General features: G+C 29.3%; 3 protein-coding genes across 4 annotated transcripts; 2 read left to right on the forward strand and 1 right to left on the reverse strand.

The window, feature by feature from the left end:
* Positions 1 to 9,894: 9,894 nt before the first annotated feature.
* On the forward strand, positions 9,895 to 12,114 carry LOC106382840 (ethylene-responsive transcription factor ABR1). Its single transcript, XM_013822918.3, has 2 exons — positions 9,895 to 10,487; positions 11,136 to 12,114. The coding sequence occupies exons 1-2, from the start codon at positions 10,058 to 10,060 to the stop codon at positions 11,852 to 11,854; spliced, it is 1,149 nt and encodes a 382-aa protein (XP_013678372.2). The 5' UTR covers positions 9,895 to 10,057; the 3' UTR covers positions 11,855 to 12,114.
* Positions 11,992 to 14,700, reverse strand: LOC125581591 (protein GOLVEN 2-like). 2 transcript variants are annotated; one of them, XR_007319197.1, is made up of 3 exons: positions 14,482 to 14,645; positions 12,681 to 14,313; positions 11,992 to 12,588 (listed from the first exon to the last, which is right to left on the reverse strand). XR_007319197.1 is itself a non-coding variant. In XM_048747302.1 (2 exons), exons 1-2 carry the CDS (start codon positions 14,555 to 14,557, stop codon positions 14,153 to 14,155), a joined length of 237 nt encoding a protein of 78 aa, XP_048603259.1. In that variant the 5' UTR covers positions 14,558 to 14,700; the 3' UTR covers positions 13,847 to 14,152. The 2 variants fall into 2 exon arrangements, 1 of the variants encoding a protein (XP_048603259.1); XM_048747302.1 differs by lacking the exon at positions 11,992 to 12,588 and having other exon boundaries at positions 13,847 to 14,313; positions 14,482 to 14,700.
* Positions 14,701 to 17,129: 2,429 nt separating this feature from the next.
* On the forward strand, positions 17,130 to 21,882 carry LOC125581592 (glucan endo-1,3-beta-glucosidase 8-like). The gene is made up of 4 exons (XM_048747303.1): positions 17,130 to 18,841; positions 18,940 to 19,396; positions 19,598 to 19,800; positions 20,279 to 21,882. Exons 1-4 carry the CDS (start codon positions 18,495 to 18,497, stop codon positions 20,727 to 20,729), a joined length of 1,458 nt encoding a protein of 485 aa, XP_048603260.1. The 5' UTR covers positions 17,130 to 18,494; the 3' UTR covers positions 20,730 to 21,882.
* Positions 21,883 to 22,672: the final 790 nt, after the last annotated feature.

Raw genomic sequence — 22,672 nt, forward strand, 5'->3', positions numbered from 1 at the left:
CATTTCTATATATATCAACATGCAAATATAAAACACCGTACGTGCTGGATACAATGTATCAATATAATGTATTTTAATATATTAACAAAACGATAAATATGAATTGACCGAGTTTTAAATTGATTAAATAAAGATTGGAGAATGTTTACCTGTTTAGTGAGAACTCAAATTTGGATTCTGTTTCATTCATATATATCAACATGCAGATATAAAACAGCGTGCTGGATACAATGTATCGACGTAATGTTTTAATATTTAGAAAGATGTAACAAAAACGACATAAGCGTTACCTAATTAGTAGGAGTTTTCTTTTGGTAAAGTCCATATATAGTAGCTAGTATTTAAAAATAACATAGTAGAATCCGAATTTTCACGTCGACAAACATCTTTTCAAAGCATATTTTAGTTATATGTTTCTGCGACTAAAGCTGTATTATTATTAAATGATTAATAATCCGTAGTTCCGTACAAATAACCTCTGGCTATTTCAATTAATTATTAGACGACTATCAAGTTGTGATGCCAAATTGCCAATTGTTGAGGATATTTATATACAAGTGGCAAATGGCAGTAGCTTTCAGATTTTATCTTTTAATTAGTAAGTAGTTAAGTACATATAGATCGAAATGAAAAATGAAAAGGTTAAACATAACTATTATTCCCTTTTTCATACGAATATTTTTTCTTTAATTTGTCCTATGAAGATATGAAGATACATTAAACGTCCACAAGTTATCAACCAAATAAAGTAATTTTCCCATTGAATATATACGATTTTGGTGCCTTTGTGCATAAATTATGGATGTGATTGGTTGAAGCCGTAGCTTTCTATTTTTTGCTCTAAGATTTAGGTTTTAAATTTTTAGTTTTGGCTTTAATTTATTTTGCTGTAGAAATTTTTTCAGAGTACTAGCAAGCTCTAGAGAAAGTGCTTTCTAAATCTAACATATTTCATATTTTAATGTTTTGGTTTTGGATTCAATTTTAAAGATAAAAGTATGATTGCTTTTAAAAATGGATGTAGAAATTAAAAGTCTGTCTACATCTTCTGAAATAAAAGCATGATTGCTTTAAAAGATGGCTCTAGAAATTAAAAAGGATGTCCACATCTTCTAAAGACACTACCAATCACCCCTATATGATATTAGTTGTATTAAAATGAATGTGGTATGCCGTAGAAACATTATGCTACAGTTGAAGGCAAAACAATAGTAGTATGCTGTAGAAACATTATGCTATAGAAACAGTATCCTTTCAAAAATGCAATTAATATTGTGATTGGTAGAGCAGTAAATGATATATATATATATATATATATATATATATATATATATATATATATAATTAGTATATCATATATAATTAGCTTATTTCTGAATAATATAAATATATTATATATTATATTTATATTTTAATTTTTATATTTTTATTGGCAATAATCTATATTTTAAATGCAGAATAATTTTATTAAAAAACAATTTTTATTTTTATTTTTCAAAATTTTAAATTTATTTAAAGTTTTATTTTTAAAATTTAAAATTTTATTTTTAAAAATTTTAAATTTATTTAAAAAATAATATTTTAAATTTTAAATTTTAAATTTTTTTTATTTTATTTTAAAAAAATTAATACGAATTTTATTTTTTATTTTTAAAAAATATAGTTTTTGTATATAAATATAATTTGTGATATTATTATATAAAATAAGTTAATTTTATTAAATTATTATAAAGATTTTATATATTATATATTCAAATGCTCTATTAAAAACTTTATATGAAAACATTGATTAGAGAGCATTTGAAGAGCATTTGTATCGTTTAAATAGCAATTTAGGCTTCTACCTACTAGTTTGATACGATATATTACTTATCTTAATCTATTAAAACAGGAGTACAAATTTGAATTAACCCTGATTATTCCTAAATATTTACAATTTAATGCCACTGAAGTTATAAATATTATTTACTTTAATTAATGTTGTATTTTCCAATTAATAAATGCATTTTCCTAATTCTAATTCTTACCTACAAAAACAGAAACAATTAATTGAACGTAATCTGTTTTTATTAACTAAACTACAGTGTGAGAAATCTCAGGAAAATGAAATCCTTTTCCTCCAAACTAAAACCTGCAGCTTTCTTATTCACCTATAGCTCATGAACTTGTATACAGAGCAATGGAACATAACTTAGTTTTTTTTTAAACAAAAATCATGACTTCGAGTCTTCATTGCTATATATCATACATATATTAATAATTATTCCTCCACAAGTCCAATGTTCAATCACGTTCTAATTGGTATCATATTATTGTAACCTTCAATCACGTTCTAATTGGCATCATATTGCTGTAACCTATAACTGAGATAGATACATATTTATTTCTTTATGAATAAAATTCAAATCATCTATACAAATCGATTTTCTAATCTTTCTAAACAAACCAAATCAATAAATTCAGAATCAAAACAGAATATCTTTTATTAGTCTATCCAAACCTATAATCAATGTCGGAATCTTTACTATACCTATAAAATATAGAAACTATAGCCTAAATTTTCGCTATTTATTATATTTATGTAAATAATATATCATCTAAAATTGTTTCGAAATCAATTCTTCATCCCCTGACATGCGGAAGAGTCAACAGTAGATTCAATATTTTTTGAATAATTTGTATCCCAGCAGTATTTTTTTTTATAAAACATAAGCCCAAAATAGTTTGGTATATGTTAAATAATTTTTTGACACATACATACCGATAATTTTCTATTTCTTATGATTTTAATTGAGTAAAGTGTTTTGTATATCTATCATAATTTCTAAACTCCTATGTAATATAAATTTTTGTAATATTTTTACTATTAGATTTGGAAATATTTTATTCAATTACTTCAAAATCTTTTTAATATTAGATTTTGAGGTATTTTAATATTCGAGTTAGACATCTATCTTATTAAATTAGTACTTTTATAAATTGTTTAGAAACATGGATAACAAAATAAATAAATAATATAATGTTGTTTGGAAACATGGATAACAGTATATTAAGAAAAAAAAAAGTAATAGGCTTATCTTATTAAGAAAAATTGGAAGTCCATTATGTTATATTTAAAAGTAACGAGTTTATGTTACTTGATATACATATTTCAAATCAAAATAATAATTAAAATTGATTTATATCAAAATTTATTCAAAAAATACATATATTCAAAATTTGATTTTTACTAAAATATTTTTCAATAACCATTATAATTTTATTTTTAATATATATAAAAAAAATACAATACAAAGCTCAATATCAAACACCAACTTTTTTTTTTTGTCATCAACAATACAGACTCATATTGATTCTGCGAACCAAACCGGGTGATCTTTCACATTAAATTATGGTTTTTATATTTCACATTAAATTTTTAAAATATAATATATGTGATTACTTATATGATGGTACTTCTAAAATATGATTAATTATATGATGACACAAATATGATATATAATAGTGACTAGGGATTGGTGTTCGGGTACCTATTCGTGTTTGGTTCTGGTCTGTTTGGGTTTCGGTTTTTTAGGGTCAAATATTTCAGTCTCATTCGGGTATTTCTAAATTTCAGTTCGGGTTCGGTTTGTATCTTTGGGGGTTCGGTTCGGATTGGAATAACCCATTTAAACTATTTTTAAAATTTTCAAATTCATTATATACTCTAAATTTCTCGAAATCTAAAAACAAAATAATATATTACATATAAATTTGAATAACATATGTTAGAGTACCTAAACTTAAGATATAAATTGGTTTGGTTTAAATATTTGTATAGAGAATCAATTATTGTTTTAAGTATTTTTGTTTTGCGTATACTTTAACTATTTTAGATATTTACTTTTGAATATTTGTATATATTTTCAAGTATTTAAACTAACTTAAAAGTATGATATATATTCTGGATGTTTTTATGTACATTAAATTTAAAAATAATTAATATATATAATTATATAAATCTATTTCGGATACATTTAGATACCCTCTAAATACCAAAATTTTGAGTAATTCAGATATTTAATCGATTTCGATTCGAGTTTGGTACTATTTTTTCGGATTGGAATCGGTTCAATTCTTCGGATTCGAGTTTTTGCCTAACCCTAAATAGTGACATGAAAATAAATAGCAACATATTTCTGAAAAATGCATCCGCGCGGGCGCGCGTGTCAAAATCTACTCCCTCCGTTCCTTAAAGATACATATTCTAGAGAAAATTTTTGTTCCTAAAAGATCCATTTTTTACATTTTCAATCTATGTTTTATTAACTAATTGCAAATTTCAAAAAAATTAATTGCACTAATTGATTTTTTATTGGCTTAAAATTTAGAAAGAACATAAACACAAAAAATTATGCAAGTTTAATGTGTTTTATTAAAATGTGTGAAAAACTAGAATATGAATTTTTTTTAGGAACAGAGGGAGAGGGAGGGAGTAGTTTATTTAATGGGAAAAGACAAGTTGATGTCGAAAAGACATTATCGTATACGCCTTAAGTAATTAAGTTGTTTTTTTTTTAAACGAGTAATTAAGTTGTTCATGACTAGTTCTCTGGTTTTGCGCATTAAAATAGTTATAAATTTGCAAGTTGAAGGGATATTATTTTAACCAAAATAGGGGATATTCTTAAAATAATCCTTGTTTTAATTGCCGTGTTAATGCAAATTAACCAGGGATTAGGTTAGGCATTATAGCATTAGCACACACATGGTGAATAATGTCATTTAATAATCGTTGAGTTTCCGTAGTTGAATCGATCTCATCTTTGAATGCCTTAACTACACTCCATACTAATCAACCCGGGAATGTTTTTTTTTTTGAAGAATTGACAGGTGAAAAGCTTTTCCAGATATCATCGTACAATATCGAGAAAATAAACATTCATTACGTAATATCAATACTATTAAATTAGGAACATGAACTATTGATAGAGGTTTAGTCCAACTATTTATTCCATTTATTTAAGGAATCTACATAGATAAATTTTTTTTTGGCTCAACTGAATCTAAACACAATTGAATAACCGTAACTACTTTTACTAATCTAAATACTTCATTTCGTTACATTCAATTTAGTGTAATCCCACAATACACACAATACACGGGATCCACTTCTTTCCACTACATATTATTTGACGTTTTCAGATATTAATAAGGGATAATAATTGTGTCTTCATTTTGTTTATACCAAATGCAGATGGCATTGGGTAAATAACAGTTACAGTAAATTGCATATTAAAGTCTATAATAAACACATTAAAATTGCATAATTGTTTAACAGAGGAAGTAGTACGTGTATATCCCCTATATATTATTTCAGAAGCATTATAACTTTTTTTTGTAGTCACATGTCATCACTAGAATGATTCTTAGAATCATTAGAGAAATATGTTGGTCCATCTAATTATATAATAAGTTTTTTATTAAACTAACAATAAATTCATCATTAATGTACTTTATTACTTCCTTAAATAAAATTTACGAAATTGCCTAATGTGGCTAAAGTATATATGACAATTAATGATTTTGAATGATAAAGATTTGATAAAAAATAATGTATCTTCTATCATATTTGTTTAATTTTAAACTATTAAATAAATTAAACAACCACAATAAACATATAATAAAAATTTAGATTTTTATGTATATATTGTATTTTGAATTTTTACAAACGACTATAAATTACTAAAACTGTTAAAAGTCTCACAATCAAATTTTATGATCCATGCTTTAAAATTTTTGTTATGAAAAAATACAAATGAGTACAAAAATTATATAAGTAAAAGTCTAATTTAATTAATTATTAAGATTAATATATATATCGTTTTAAATTAAACTATAAACCATATAAAATACAATATTTTAGTTTCAAAATTTACAACAATATCATATATTTGAATTATTATACTCTCTCTGTTTCATACTATTTTATGTTTTGATTTAGTGCACAAAAATTAAGAAAATTATATTTTTAAAAATATATTTTAAAGATATAATTTTAAAATCAGTTACCCATTATAAAAAAGACCATATAATCTAGTTGGTTGAACAATTTTCAATAGAATTAAAGTTAATCTTAAAATCTCAAATCTTCATGTAAATTTGAAACAAAATAATCCTTCTAAAATATCATCTATATTGAAACGGAGGGAGTATATGTTAAAATAAAAATATTTTAAATCTGAAAACCATACCAACATCTTAGGAAATGAATTGATATATTTTTAAGACAGGTATAACAAACACATTAATTTTTTATATTAATAATCTATAAAAAAAATTGACTAATACGAAACAAGTTAAATACTTAAGAAATATATTGTAATAAATATTAAATATTTTTGAATACATATGTATACTATTAAATACTTAAGAAATATATATATATATATATATATATATATAAACTGATAGAAATATATTCTTAAGTTTGTTTACTATAAAATAAAACTTTAAAAGTTAATTAATATTAAATTAATTAGTGGTGAAACAGGTTATTAATGACTTTTAATTTTTATAATTAAAGGTTTTATAGGTTATTTCAGTAAACATGCAGACTATTTATCAAGTATGAAAATGAGCAGACATAACATATTAACATATTTCTATTAAAAAATTGAACCAATACAAGAGATGTAACAAAAAATTAAAAATTATGTATATACAAATTAAGCGCAAAACGGGTAAAAGTTTAAAAATAATTATGTACAAAATTTTAAAATAGATTATATACAAATTGAGCGTAAAACAGGTAAAAGGTTTAAAATGGTTATGTACAAAAATAATTCTATACTTCACTAAACACAAATATAATTACAAGAAAACATAAATATATAAATTAAATTTCTCAAAGAAAATTATAACAAAAAATATACCCATCATCTAGTTCTCCTCAAACATCAGGCTACTTAAAATGCCACATCATAACAGTAGAGTTTTAACAATTTTTGTATCTTTTATTTTTGTATCTTAAACCCTATAATAGTTTTGCTAACGTGAAAAAAGAAGAATTTGTAGTTTACAAAAAAAAAGAAAAAAAAAGAAGAATTTGTGGCTGTTTGATTAACCAGATACTGTATAGTATATATGGTTTTGTTACTTTTCAACGATATGGAAGTGTCGTACTCACATGTAAAAAGGTAAAAATAGCGACTACGTTAACTTGGGAGCACACTCAAGTTTATAGATTGTTTGAAAACCAAAGTCAAACGATGTCATTTCGAGACAATCCTCAAGTCACACCTACTATAAAATAAAACAAACTAGATTAAGATCCGCACCTTGCGCGGAATAAAAATTATATATATAAATTATTTTATGTATTATATGTTCTTACATATTATGAAATAATAAATATATATTAAATAATTAAAAGTCAGTAACTATTACATATATAATAAAATTGGTGAGAACGTATAAATCAATTTTATTAATACAAACAATTTTTTAAAAAAATTTGATAGGATATGTAATTAAATTTAAATGATATTAACATACATAGTATATTTTTAATATTAATGTCTTTTTTTTTAATGGTGTTTTCTACTCATATGTTTTTTTTATCATGTGTATTTTTAATAACAAAAACTTTAAATTACTGATAACAAAATTTTCATTGTGGGACTAATAATTTTAGAAATTGATAATTTAAAAAAATTTATCAATGTTAGTTCAAAACTTTTATCAAAAAAATTATTCAAAGTAAATTTTGAAACTAAAATATTTATTTATTCAATATGGTTTATAGTTTAATTTAGAATGATATATATATACATATATATTTTAAATCTTAATGATTAATTAAATTAGACTTTTACTTATATGATTTTGTAATCATTTGTATTTTGTCATAACAAAAATTTTAAACCATGGATCGCAAAATTTGAATGTGAGACTTTTAACAATTTTAGTAATTTATAGTCATTTTTTAAAATTCAAAATATAAAATATACAGAAAAATCTAAATTTTTATAATATGGTTATTTTGTTTTTTAAAGTTATTTTAATAGTTTTAAATTAAACAAATTTGATAGAAGATACATTTTTTTTTATCAGATCTTTTTTATTCAAAATCATTAATTGTCATATATACTTTACCCACATTAGGCAATTCCGTAATCTTTATTTAAGGAAATAATAATTGACATTAATAATGAATTTATGGTTAGTTTAATAAAAAGTTGATTATATAATTAGATGGACCAACCTATTTCTCTAGTAATTCTAAAAATCATCCTAGTAATGACATGTGACTACAAAAAGAAGTTGTAATGTTTCACAAATAATATATAGGGGATTTATAGTGGACCATTCTATTCTTTTCTTTTAGGTGCAAGGACCATACCATTCTTGGAAGTAGTGTTTTAATATAATGTGTTATGATTTTGAAGTTAATTCAAAAATCTTCTTCATTTATGAGCTTTTTTTTTTTTTTTTGTTTAACCAGGTGGTGGGTTCGGGCCTTCGGCCCTACTCCCTCCCCCTAGGCCCGGAGTCAGTCTGCGTCTGTACCGGTTAAGGTCCTGGACACTCTTCCCACGGTGGATCGAACCCAGGAGCGCAATAACACCAACGCCTGCGCTTAAACCAACTGAGCTGCCACATCCGTGGTTTCATTTATGAGCTTTTTAACAAAAAAACAATGGAACAATTTTTAAAACTTTCCTAGATTCTATATATAAGATGTATTCATACAAGTTAACGAATTTTAAAACATGTAATAATGTTCTTATGTAAGAGTCTATTAATGTTTGAGAATGTGTTATGGACTTTGTTTAATAACCCAGTTGACAAAAAAAAAGTTTGAGAATGTATTAAACATTTAGAGTCGACAAGCAAGAAAAATCGAAAACGAAGAATATCTCCTGGGTCAAACGGTCAAAGATAATCACGTGTGCCGGTGTGCGTTGGCCTTTCACCACCGACACCGTCCTTTGACGTCGGCACGAACCAACACCGCACAGCACTGATTCTCTCAACTTGACCTTCAAGCTAACCGTTTAGGCAAATATTTTATTTATGGTTTACTTATTTTTTTTAACAATTCATCTTATAGTGATTATAGAAATCACCGAACATTAAATAAAGTAATTAATAATCGTGTCTGAATGTCTCCATATATTAACAGTGTTTATGTTGACAAAAAAAAACAGTGTTTATAGCTTTTGGTTTTACTTTGCAACTTGGCTAGTTAATGACACTATAATCCCCCTAGAGCTAAATCCTACCAATAGATATCTTAGTTAATTGAAGTTTATTAGGCTCGTTTAAGTTTTGATAACAACACTTAACACTTCAATTGCATGTCGACGAAATTAAATATCTCCCAAGTTCCAGAAGTTTCATCGTCCACTACTTTTTTATTGTTTCTAAAAATAAATGATTTTAAATTCATAAATAGTTTTGGAAAATATTTCAAAAGTGTATTTTATTAATTAATAATGATAAACTGTAAACTGTTAACAAAATTTATCAAAAATATCATCAATTTGAAGTTACTGAAAATGATTAATTATAAAATATATATTTTAATTATATTTTTAATTCGTGAAAGTATGAAAATTTTATTAATTTGAAATAGAGGGAGGAAATATACGTACACACTCATACAGTGTTCAATTTGTATAAATTTGTTCATATTGACCTGAATCACCAAAACCAAATTTTCTTCTGTTATTATAGCTCAACTTTATAATATTTAGTTATTTGCTTTATTTTATAGATAGAAAAGTGCATGTTTTCCTTCACATTCACACGGCAAGAAAGAGAGAAACCGACTCTTTGATTTGGCGGCGCTGAATAAAAAAAGGTTTATACAGCAAAAATATTTGTATATCTATCAGCTTAACTCCTCTATCTTAAAAACATCTTGTAAAATCTCTGTTTTTCTTTCTCTCTCTCTCTCTCTCTCTCTCTACAGAGTTTTCTTTCTCTCTAAGAAAAACATTCTTTTAAAAAAAATTCAGGGTTTATAAGGTTTAAGTTTCAGAAGAGGTTTATTAGAACGAGAGATTTTTTTATGTGCACCTTAAAAGTGGCAAACCAGGAAGATAACGTTGGTAAAAAAGCCGAGCCGACCACTCGAGAAGATGATCACCGGACGTTATCAGACATGGATCAATGGTTTTACTTATTCCCGGCCGAAGACAGCCACCTCCACCGTGATAACGCTCTTACGCCTCCACCATCGTCTCTTATGCCCAGTTTTAGCAGAGAGATGGAGATGTCTGCGATCGTCTCTGCTTTGACACATGTCGTCTCTGGAAATGTTCCTCCTCATCAACTCGTTGGCCGTGGAGAGGGTACTTCGAATTCCTCCTCGTCCTCCGGGCAGAAGAGGAGGAGGGAGGTTGAGGAAGGTGGCGGTGGCGGTGGAGGTAAAGCAGTCAAGGCAGCTAATACTTTGACGGTTGATCAATATTTCTCAGGCGGTAATTCTAGTTCAGGAGGTAAATTTTGCTGGCTTATTTTAAATCATGTCATCCGGCTACGATATTAATACAAACTACTATGCATGTTTTAAAACAAATTCGTATACGATCATTTCTTTCAAATTTTTAGTTTGTTTTGTTTAGTTTCAAAAATTATGGTAAACTTATTCATATTATATAGATTGTATAAGGTTATTTCACACATAACAAACAATTAAATTTTCTGTTTTGTTCCTAATTAACGTATTAGTTTTTTGTATTTGATATTGAATTTTTTTTTGATATTGAATTAAGAGAATATATGACTGAAAATATAAACTGACAATCAAAATAAAACAAATTTTAAAATACAGAACTACAATTAATATTGTAGTTTATATTTTAAATTAAAAAAATCTGGATAAGAATAAGATTAACAAATTATTAATCCATGCAAATAAGTAAGAAAAGCGTTGACAACATATTTTATAAAATATTAACAAATAACGAAAGTGTACTTGATTATCCTAAGACATATATACTTTAGAATTATAATAAAAAGGTCAATGTATTTATTTAACAAAATGATGATGATTATATGCCAAAGCCCCCAAAAGAATAACATTATTCGAGACATTCAATTTTATTTTATACTACTGCTTATTTTATACGTTTGTTTGTTTGCAGTGAGAGAAGCTTCGAGCAACATGTCAGGTTCAGGCCCAACATATGAGTACACAACTACAATAAACACTAACACCGAAACGTCGTCGTCGTTAAATGGGGACCAACAACCTCGAAGAAGATACAGGGGAGTGAGACAAAGACCGTGGGGAAAATGGGCGGCTGAGATTCGAGATCCTTTCAAAGCTGCTAGAGTTTGGCTCGGTACGTTCGACAACGCTGAATCAGCTGCAAGAGCTTACGATGAAGCTGCTCTTCGGTTCAGAGGCAACAAAGCCAAACTCAACTTCCCTGAAAACGTCAAACTCGTTAGACCCGCTCCAACACAATCTGTGCTGCAAACAACCGCTGTTCAGACACCAACACAGTTCAGGAAATCAAGTTCTACAAGTACCCTTTTGCCCCTAAGACCTGCCGTTGACTCTCAGCCGTTGATGCAACCGTATAACTTGAGTTACTCAGAGATGGCTTGCCATCAACATCAGTTTCAGCAACATAATCATCAACAAACTATGGATTTATACGATCAAATGTCGTTTCCGTTGCGTTTTGGTTACACCGGAGACTCAATGATGCAATCCACTTCGTCATCATCTTCTCATTCTCGTCCTCTGTTTTCTCCAGCAGCGGTTCAACCTAGCGAAACTGGTTATCTCCAGGACATACAATGGTCACCAGACAAGACAAGTAATCATAATTACAATAATAGTTCATCCTCCTAATGGAATTGCTTCATTTCCTTTTCTTTTAACTATATAGAGCTAAATAGAAAAGAGTATGATCATTGCTTGTTGTAGGGTTTAGGTTTAGGTTTGTATTGCTTCTTTCTGCCTTGCATGTTTTTCCTGTTTTTTCAACATTTTCTCTTTTTTTTTTGCATAATAATAAATTTGTTGTAAAAAGTAGGAAGAGTTTTTTTTTTTTTAACTCTGTTATGTGAACCAAACAAATACAACAAAAGTTAAATGAAGAATTTTTAGGACAGAACCTGAAAGATTCTTTCCAATGTGGGGGTGTTTGGCTACCGGTTTCTCAAGCTCTTAGTGCAGCTTTATGAATCATAGTCTCTGTGTGAATTTGACAACTCTTCTCACCAAGATCTAAAAGCTTCCATGAGTTAGAATTTCGTTGCTGTCTTTAACGATCAGACTATTCCTGATAATCACACAACCATCTCAGATAGATGCTTCTCTGCTTCCTGAAATATAATGAACCAATAGGAAGAAATTTTTTCAAAGATATAGCTGGTTACATTTAGATTGGTGTTCAAACTTATATTTGCCTCAATGGTTAGGCATAAAAGTAAATCCGCTTAAGCTCCAACAATGTTGGTATATCACAAAATGTCTCCACCTTCCTTAGGTTTCTTTTTATCTTTGGTGGTACCTGCGTTAAATACTCTCTCGGTGATCTTCATAGTAGGATTTGTGAACGGTCGATCCAAGCACAAGCGGACCTTGAGAAGTTCAGATCACCAACAATTAGCACCAGCAAAGTACAAACAAAACACACAGCCAAGGATTTGGAGAAAATAACACAAGGTCTTACTTGTTCAAGGACGAATTCAATCTTCTCAGTTTTTGCCATAGCACCAAATGTCTCCACCTATTATTCCTTCGCAATCAAATTACACGGATCAACTAAGAAAAAGATAACTACATCCTGATGGTCTAGTGGTTTCGCCGGAGCAGGAGTTTTTTTTTTTTTTTTTTTTTACTAGAAGAAGAATTGTCCCGTGGTCTAGATCAGGGATCGATTTCCCTCTAGTGCAAAATTATTAGCTCTACATGTGGCCACACGGATATGAGCCTATTGTTTACGGTCCATTTGAATAGACGGGAGAGAGTCCATACTTGGACTGCACCGGGTGAGGTTAGGTACGTGTCTTTTATAGACCGGGTTTAATTTTTTTTTTTTCAAAAGAAAAAACTAAGAAAAAGATTTCGAGATAATAGGTTTATTTAATGGGCCGATATTACGTTTACGTAATGGGCTGAGATAAACGTTTATTTAATGGGCCGAGATAATATGTATTTTTGGTTATAGCCTACTAGGTTGTTCCACATGAGTTTGTTGATTTACTTTTTTTCGTTTTCGAATGATGTCTATTTCATACATAACACATGTCCCATGAATTTATTGCGTTTTGCATCTCAGTTTGTCATGTGAAAAAAGTATTGATGATCACTAGAATCATCGAATTTGGGATATAAAGTGAGTCTCGTGAATTCTAACACGTTTATATGTGCATTGATGGACGAGTATTCTCTAGATCTCTGATATTATTTTCATACAAGGCTTATTCATTAGAAAGTTGTTTATATTAGTATTTTTTTGTTTGTTGTTTGTTATATTATCCTTTTTTGAATACCATAAAATTCGAGATCAAAGTCCGTAATCCTCTATGCCTAAAACCACAACATGTAATATTAATTTTGTCCAAACAATCAGTCAGACCAAAGACTTCTCACACAATGGACATGATCACCGTTGAGATGATGATAACATGTTGTTTGTTGTTGTGTGTATTGAAAATATAACAAAAATATATAATATGTTTATATTATTATCAGAAATATTTGAGTTTATAGTATTATAAACGACGATCGATTCAATTATCAACACATGTAATTATATAGACAATGTATCATTAAACTTAACATAAGATATTAAGAGTATATATAGTATATACACAAAATATGTATCTCCATTGATTAGTTCAATATAAAAGAAGTATATTCATTGACATTCATTCACAAACCGAAACCCATGATATAACACACACAAACTATGATTATTATATAGAATTGTTTGTATTTTTATGTTTATATAAACTCGATTATACTAAACTACATGTATACAAACTCGATTATTAATATTTTATAATTTTTATTCATAAAATATTTTAGTTCCCAATACTTGATAGTAATTTCTGTTGAATATATTATATCAATCTCGGGATATCATAGAATCTTGGGATATCTCACAAGAAATTGATAAATTCATCACGTGTTTATTAATTAGCGGTTGTGTATCGGTCTTTTCTTGTTCGCACTATTATAATCCATATCCACCAATCCATAACCATCACTTCCTCCGTCTTGCCTTGAGTTCTGAGTCTCCTGCTCCTTCTCCACAGCCAATAGCTTTCTATTCCTCACGATTTCTCCTGTGTTTCGTGCTAAAAAGCAAAAGAAAAAATCAATATTATAAACATTTTTTTGGAAATACATATTATTATTAGAAAAAATTCATTCGAGTTTGTGTATAAAATCTTGAAGGCAGCTACTTCATATAAATATTATAAACTCCTGATATGCATCTGTGTGTGTATTAGCTATAAATTTACCTTGAGCAGGAGAATAAATTAAGATGATGAGAAGAAGTGCCAGGAGGAGTGGCTTGTAATAAACCCTAACTGCCATTTTAGAAGTGACTTAGTTTATTTCTCTCTGGCTATATGTCTTTTATTGAACCTTTTTGTGTTTATATATACAAGATGAAAGATTCTGTGATGAGCTTATGGTCCCATATATTATATCAGAATTTAAGAACGTTTTGGAAGTTATTGAGACATATGGGTCTAAGGACATGACGTCGATATTTATGTGTCTTCCCCCTAACATAATTTTATATTACCTTTTTTTCAGAAAAAAAACATAATTATATATTTAAAATGACTTCACGGTTGATTGTTAAACTTTTTTTTTGCTTTAAAACGTTTGAACTATCAAATTATTTAAATTATCAAATTATTCAAGTGACTTTACTGTTGATTGTTAAACTTTTTTCTTTCTCTTTAAATTCTCTCTAATGTTGTTTTCATTTACAAGACTAAGAGAAATTATAGCAAGAGGTTATAATGAGTAAGAGGGAAATCAACAGTTTAGTTATACTTATACTAGATAGGTACGTGTAATAAGTTGATATAAACCATCCAAAGTCTATAACCATATTCTTGGTCAAAAAGAAAAAAGTCTTAACCATATTTTAGTACTAAATTATAACAGTGAGATAAAATTCGAGGATATGCTAGCTAGGACCGAGTGGTCCTTTGATCAAATGGAGATATTGAAAAATTGTGGTCCTTTTAAGGAACGCGATTTATCAGAACATTCAAAACAAATGAAATTTACATCCAATATTGTTTATACATACAAACACATATGTTTAGTCAACGCATGGACGAAGAGAGATATTGGTAATCTGACATCAAGAGGGTTAGCTAGAAATCTAACATGTTATATTTGATGATAAAATTTTATGAAGGCCATCTTGTTTATTATCTATCATGCATGTAATATACATCAGTTTTACAGGATTTGAAATTCATAGACAATACAAGGCATAAATACTAGTTTAGCCAGATCATGAATGGGATTCTCGTTGATAACGTGAGATTTACCTGATTCTATCATTTCGATTAAAATTAAAATAAATTGGACCACATTAGGGATGTGGATTGGAGTGTGGGGGTCGGGGACATGTTAGATAGAGTGTGTAAATATAGCAAAAAGGACGTAAAGTTTGTAGAGTCATGTGTTTGAGGTGTTTCCCAGTAAACCATTCGTTATCACAATTTATTTTCTTCAACTACAAAAGCTAAAATTTCCGACAAGAGTTGGCCTACTTTCATTTTCCATTTATTTTGAAACATATCATTCTATTTTTTCTAAAAAAATTATTGACATATAATTCCACGTGAATGAATATGATACTTCGTTTTTTCTAAAGTTAGTTGAAGAAAAATTGACAATTCTAGTATAATAGTATTGTGATCCGATTTGATCAATGCAATATATGGACTTAAAAAGTTTGAACTTTATTTGATATTATGACTCGTTTTGAGTTCTATCCCATGAAATAAATGGATAAATGACCTGATATTATTATTTGTGGACCTAATTTTAAGAAATTCTCTGTGACATTGTTTCCAAGACTTTATAATTTTATTATTGCCAGTTTCATATGATTAGGTAGATGGGTTGATTAGACTTTTACGTTTGAAAAGATCGGGAAACTTTTTTTTTCTTTTATGGAAAAGTCCAGAAACTTGCCACAATGTCATGTACCAAGAACCAGTGACAATCTCTAGACAACACCTACTGATGAATGTTTTGTTAGTACAGAGAAGAAAGTCATGACCAAAGAAAGAAGTGTGTGTTTCTCTAATTTTTGGTTTTATCTATCTCCGAAGTTTTTCAAACACTTATCGGTTTTACATAGAAACACGTAGTTTCACGGAGATCGACATCAAAGCAATGTGTTATACAGACATGTTGAACTGAGATAGGGACCATGAGAGCACATGGAAGGTTTGGTCCCATTTGGTATAATCAGTCTTTGTCTCTCTTTCATCACCGTTAACAAGTCTACATTTATGTCTTGATAGCTTAGACAAGACATGAAATGAATCATATCGACCAAAATCACTATCGAAAATTTTACCTATCCATATATGTTACGGATCAATTTCAATTTTCTCCAATGCCTATCAGAGATTAATTAAGCAATTGTTTGTGTATTACATAAGACAATACTAGAACAACTGAGACTTCACAATGGGATTTTTTTAGTTGTTGCCAAATGAAACAGGATTTCAGTAAGGTAACCTCTGGCCTGTAAAGCTTGGATTGTGTTACCGGACTCAGCCTCACAAGTTGAATTCCTCGAGGGTTCTTCGAGCAAAACTTGAGAGACCATTTGGTTGTTTCAGAACTTTCTCTTATTTACAATCATATATAGTGTTGTGTTATATATGTGACTTGGAGGAAAATAAGCTGTTAAAGTATTATACGTTTGGTAGAACGAATTGGTGTTGTTGATACTCTTGCATGGGTAAGGTTTTGTAAAAGCAAATACATGTAACTTTAAGATCAAATTCAAGATCTTTGGACTTGTCGAAGCTAGAAGAATAAATGATTGGAATCTCATGAGCAGATCCATGGGAGGATAATCAAATCCGAATAGCAATTATGTAACATAATCAAGAAACATGAGACTGATTCAAAGGAAAGAACCTTCAAGTACCTCATTCTGCATGGTGAATGCTAAGAGATGAAAGTTTAATAACGAGTTTAGATTTTAGCATTATAGTTTTTTTGTCAACAACCCACTCTATCAAGTCAAGTTATGTTCGATAGTTGAAATATGTTATGAACAATCAAGTCAAGTTATGTTCGATAGTTGAAATATGTTATGAACAATCATTGAATTAGTTGAAATATGTTATGAACAACCAGCGAGAAAGATCCGGGTCCGTATCTGGTTTTGGTATGATGACATCTATTCTGCTTAGCTTGTAAAGAATTTTGAAGTTCTGTTGACCACTCTGAGTAGTTGTCGCTGCTGAGCAGGACAGATGTAATTAGAGACCCTGGATTATCAGATGGGTGTAAGTAGTAAGGCGAAGAAGCTGTAAGAGCTGATGATGCCGCAAGAGGTAGAATATCACCCATCGTTGTAACTTGTAGTAGTACAACAGAAAAATATGTGTTTAGAAAATTTTTAGGTCAGAATCTTGTAGCTCTGATACCATGAAATATGTCATGAAAGCGTGTGTTTATTGATCTAATGTAATGAGTATATATCCTAAGTTAGCTAGGTAAAGGTACAATAGAGATAAGTCTAAATCATATATATATATATTAGGAATAGGAAATCTTCATGTTTATCCCTTTAATAGTAACGATGCTTATGGACACGCCCCCATCCGAACCTGTCTAACTTATGTGGAAAAATAAAATGTCTCGTTGTCTGACTTCTTTAGCTAGTGCTCACTCATTGAACTAACATTTTGGTTTAACATTCCTAGGATTCACAATAAACAAAGAGCTAACCTTTTGTTTTAAATATGTAGATATAGATAAACATGATGCTAGATTCAATTTTACATATCGATGTACCACCGTAATAAAAATATATTTTGCGACCAACATCCATGTTAAATAATGCTAATTTAAGAGAGGATTTATTCCTTTTTGACATCAAAAGGATTTAATCTTTTTTAAAAAAAACGACCAATTTTTTTTTCTTTCTTTTTTTAATAAAGTTCGACCAATTTTATACAGCGACATATTCTCTTAACCAAAAACAAAATAATTAACTGATTACAAGTGTCCGGCAAAAGACATCTATATTCACTCGTGGCTCTTCCTAAAAATAGAAACTTATGTGAAGCTAAAATTCCTCACTAGCAACCTAAAAACACTCTTATTACAACATTACAAACGACCACCCAAAGACACGAAAAAGAAATTCCCCGACTATTAGAAAACACAATAATCAATCAAACAGAAAAAAAAAACACATCTTCGAGCTAGATCAAACAGACCTAATCTCACTCATCACCACTTTCTCAATATGGCCGGAAGAGCAGTGATGCTCGTTAATGTCGGAACAGTTATAATGACCACTTTGACCCTGGCTAGCTTGGTCAGAGGCTTCGGTGTGAACTGGGGCAATATTGCATCGCATCCACTGAATCCTGATATTGTTGTTAGGATGCTTAAAGACAACAAGATCAATAAAGTGAAGCTTTTTGACGCTCATTCATGGACGATGAATACTTTGGCCGGTACGGGCATGGAGGTTATGGTCGGAATCCCTAATAACCTTCTTGAAAGTCTTGCCGAAGATTACGAAAATGCTAAAGATTGGGTGAAAGAAAATGTCACGGCTTACATGCGTAAGGGTGGCGTCAACATCAAGTAACCCTACAAATTAAACTTTAATGATCATAATCAAACATTCAATTAGGCGAGAAGTGGATTGACTCAAGTCCATTATATGATTGCTATTTATATAGGTACGTGGCCGTGGGGAATGAGCCGTTTTTGTCAGCATACAACGGATCGTTCTTGGAGACAACGTTTCCAGCATTAAAGAACATTCACAAGGCGTTAAAAGAAGCTGGACATACTGATAAAATGAAAGCCACGATCCCACAGAACGCTGAAGTTTACCAATCAGCTAATGATAAGCCATCAGAAGGAGATTTTCGAAGCGATGTAAAGAAAACGATGCTCGACATTGTCAACTTCTTCCACGATAATGATTTACCTTTCACGGTCAACATTTACCCTTTTCTTAGTCTTTACCTAAACGAACATTTTCCCGTTGAATTTGCTTTTTTCGACGGTAAAGGTGAGTCAATTCCTGATAAAGGTAAGAACTACGATAACGTGTTTGATGCGAATTACGATACGCTTGTTTACTCGTTGAAGAAAGCCGGGATTAAAGATATGAAGATTATCATTGGGGAGGTAACTTGATAAGCAAGTAAACGTTAGACAGTGATTAGACGCTTTATACGAGATTTTAGAAAAATGGGTTCGTTCATAGTCAATTTGTCGGCTAGGCATTTAGATTTTTATGTCATCTAAAAGACCAATTTTTAGAACACTAAATATGTATGAATATCACAGATATTGAAATCGTTTATTGAATTTGGTTATCTTTTACAGATTGGATGGCCAACGGATGGTCATAAACATGCGACGCCAAAGCTAGCAGAGAAATTCTATGCAGGTCTTATGAAAAGACTTGCAAAAGAGGAAGGGACTCCATTGAGGCCTGAGAGATTAGAAGTTTATCTCTTTGGTTTCCTCGACGAGGACATGAAGAGTATTATGCCTGGACCATTCGAGAGACATTGGGGAATCTTTAGGTAATATAAATACGTTTCTCTTTATATCTAACACACTAAAACTAGTTTTCTTGAACGACAAGTCACCTTCTTATTGTTTTTAACTTTTTAGGATTTACGTATAGATGTGGTAAGAGCTATTTATATCAAGTTTCAAAGTTTTGCTCTCCTGAACTGGATTTGTCAGATACTAATAGTATAATACTGTGCATGCGTTATTAAAACCAATTCTTAGCGTTTATACATTTTGCATAAAGATTTTTTAGTATTTTGATGTCTTTTTTGGTTCTATTATTTCACTTTTCGATGTTTTATTATTCACCTCACATTATTATCATTACCATTATTTTTACGTAATAACTACTAACTTATTACGACTCATAATGTTCGTCTTTTATTCTCCTTGGTTACATACTATATATGCACATATAAGCATAATTGGGTAAAACAAAACATCAGTCATTGACATTTCTAGTTGTTTCTAATATTTGTCCACCAGATACGATGGAACACCTAAATTTATGCTAGATTTCACTGGAAAAGGACGCAAGATCGTACCCGTGGCAGCGAAAGGTGTGGAATACTTAGATAAACAATGGTGCATAGTGAACAAAGACACGATCAATCTAGATAAGGTTGCTCCGGACCTAGAGTATGCATGTTACCACGGTGACTGCACTGCGATGAAGGGTGATTCAAGATGTAGTAAGCTAGACAGAATCCAAAACATATCATACGCATTTAACATGTATTATCAGATCCAGGGTCAAGACGTTAAGGCTTGTGATTTCAAAGGAACTGCTAGGATTACTAAGGACAATGCAACTGTGGGAAGTTGCTTGTTCCCTATCCAGATCGTAAGTGGAAGTGACGACTTCAGCATCAACTTTGTGTTCGGAAGATTCATTGTCGTTGGACTTGTTCTTCTTGGATTAATAGCAACTATATAATTTGTTTTCTTTACTGATTTTTGTTTTTTTTTGCAATTTTGGGGAATTAATTCCATACGGTTAATTGTAATTTGTTGTTCGTCTGATAACATTTGAATTAGTACTTCTATATATGTGTTTGATAAATCCATATAGTCAAATGATCATATACTCGTTTATAGGAAGTGGAATGAAATAATCAGTTTAAAAAAATCATATACTCGTTTATAGTTATTTTTCGTTTATATTTCAATTTCATTTGTAAACATATATACATATGTTCATTATATCAATGTATATTCAAGTGTTCAATCATATCATCATTCCACAAACTTTATGGTGATTAAAAAAAAACTGTTTCTCCATCCTATCATCAACTTTGATGCGTTACGTATAAATACAAAGCCACACCACATGATTCTTTTTGTCATCTGAAATATTATTATTCAAACACACGTTACAAAACCAAACATGTGTAGTTACAAGTCTGAAACATCAGAGTAAAGACCAAAAAGAAAAAAAAAACCAAATCGGCGATTTAGATGAAACCTAAAATCCAAAACCACAACCTGGTGGTTGCTAAAGAAACACCCCAGAGCCTCAACCACCATAAGCAAGACTCCAAATCAACCTTAGAGCATCCGCAACGAAGGTTTATCACGAATCTTTAGCACAAAATCCTAGGTTAATATGAATACAATAATATTATAAAACTTAAGTTAGCTAAGAATTGGTCCTTAATTAAGGATTATAAGGATTTGGTCCTTAGAGACGTGGCATCGTGCTATTGGGTCGGTGGAAATTTTAATTTCACATATTTTAAAATTTAAATTTTACTTTTATATTTAATCATGTATCTTTATATTTAATCATGTAATAAATAAAAAATTTAATGGAGTTAAATCTATTTAATATTCACCAAAATTTTAAAATTTAAAATTTTATCTTTATATTTTATTGTATCTTTATATTTAATCATGTAATAAATAAAAAATTTAATTTCACATGTTTTAAAATTTAATATTTTTTAATTCCTAAGAACTCCAAATTGGAAAACACCATTGGACATACAATTTTGATTAGAGTCCTTAACTATTCAAACAAAAAAAATAAAAAAAAAATAGTTTAATAATGCTAAAGACTCTAATGATGGTAACACCATCGTAGATGCTCTTAGATATTTTGAGTCGCCACCGAGATTCATAAAATGCCACACCACATGTATCTCTGTATATATTTTTCTCGGTTAATTCATTATTTTTCTTTACCTTTGAACACAATAAAGAGCAATTATTGTTGTGGTAAACAAAACAATTAACAGTGTCGCCAGGAAATTTCGCCTTGAAGACAATTTAAAAGACCACTTTGAATGGTTGACTTAGGAATATACATGCGAAATTGTGTTCACATGTATGTGGGTCAGTGTGTGTAATGATACTGTACTAGCTAATAATCCACTTATTACGCAGAATTGCGCGGAATGTGATTATTAATTTCGTTATTTTTAATAAAAAAACATTAATCTGTTTAATTTGGATATTGGTTCAGTTTTAAGTTGTTTTTTTGTTTTTAATCTGCTAAAATATAGCTATCATTTTAAATAAGTATTTATTTGGTTTGTTTGGTTAAAATGTTTGATTTTTTTTATTTTTTTCCTGTGATAATAAAATATTACTATTATTTGTTTATTTTCATTTTATGAATCTTAAATACTCGTGATGTCGAACCAATGGTTTCATATTATAGTTTCTAAATGGATAATAGTTAAAAAGGAAAAGAAAAGAAAATTATTAAGACAAATCATTTTACTATAATTTGGTCGATAGTGAAAGAAGCATTAAGAAAAAAAATATTTTAACTTCCAAAAAAATTAGATATTTCAGTTGTGGTAAATACTTAGTTCTAAGGTGCTCACGTCAATGTGCACATGTATGTGTATGTAAAAAATATATAAAGATGGTTAA

Source organism: Brassica napus, chromosome C2 (genome assembly GCF_020379485.1).
Source record: "Brassica napus cultivar Da-Ae chromosome C2, Da-Ae, whole genome shotgun sequence".
NCBI lineage: Eukaryota > Viridiplantae > Streptophyta > Magnoliopsida > Brassicales > Brassicaceae > Brassica > Brassica napus.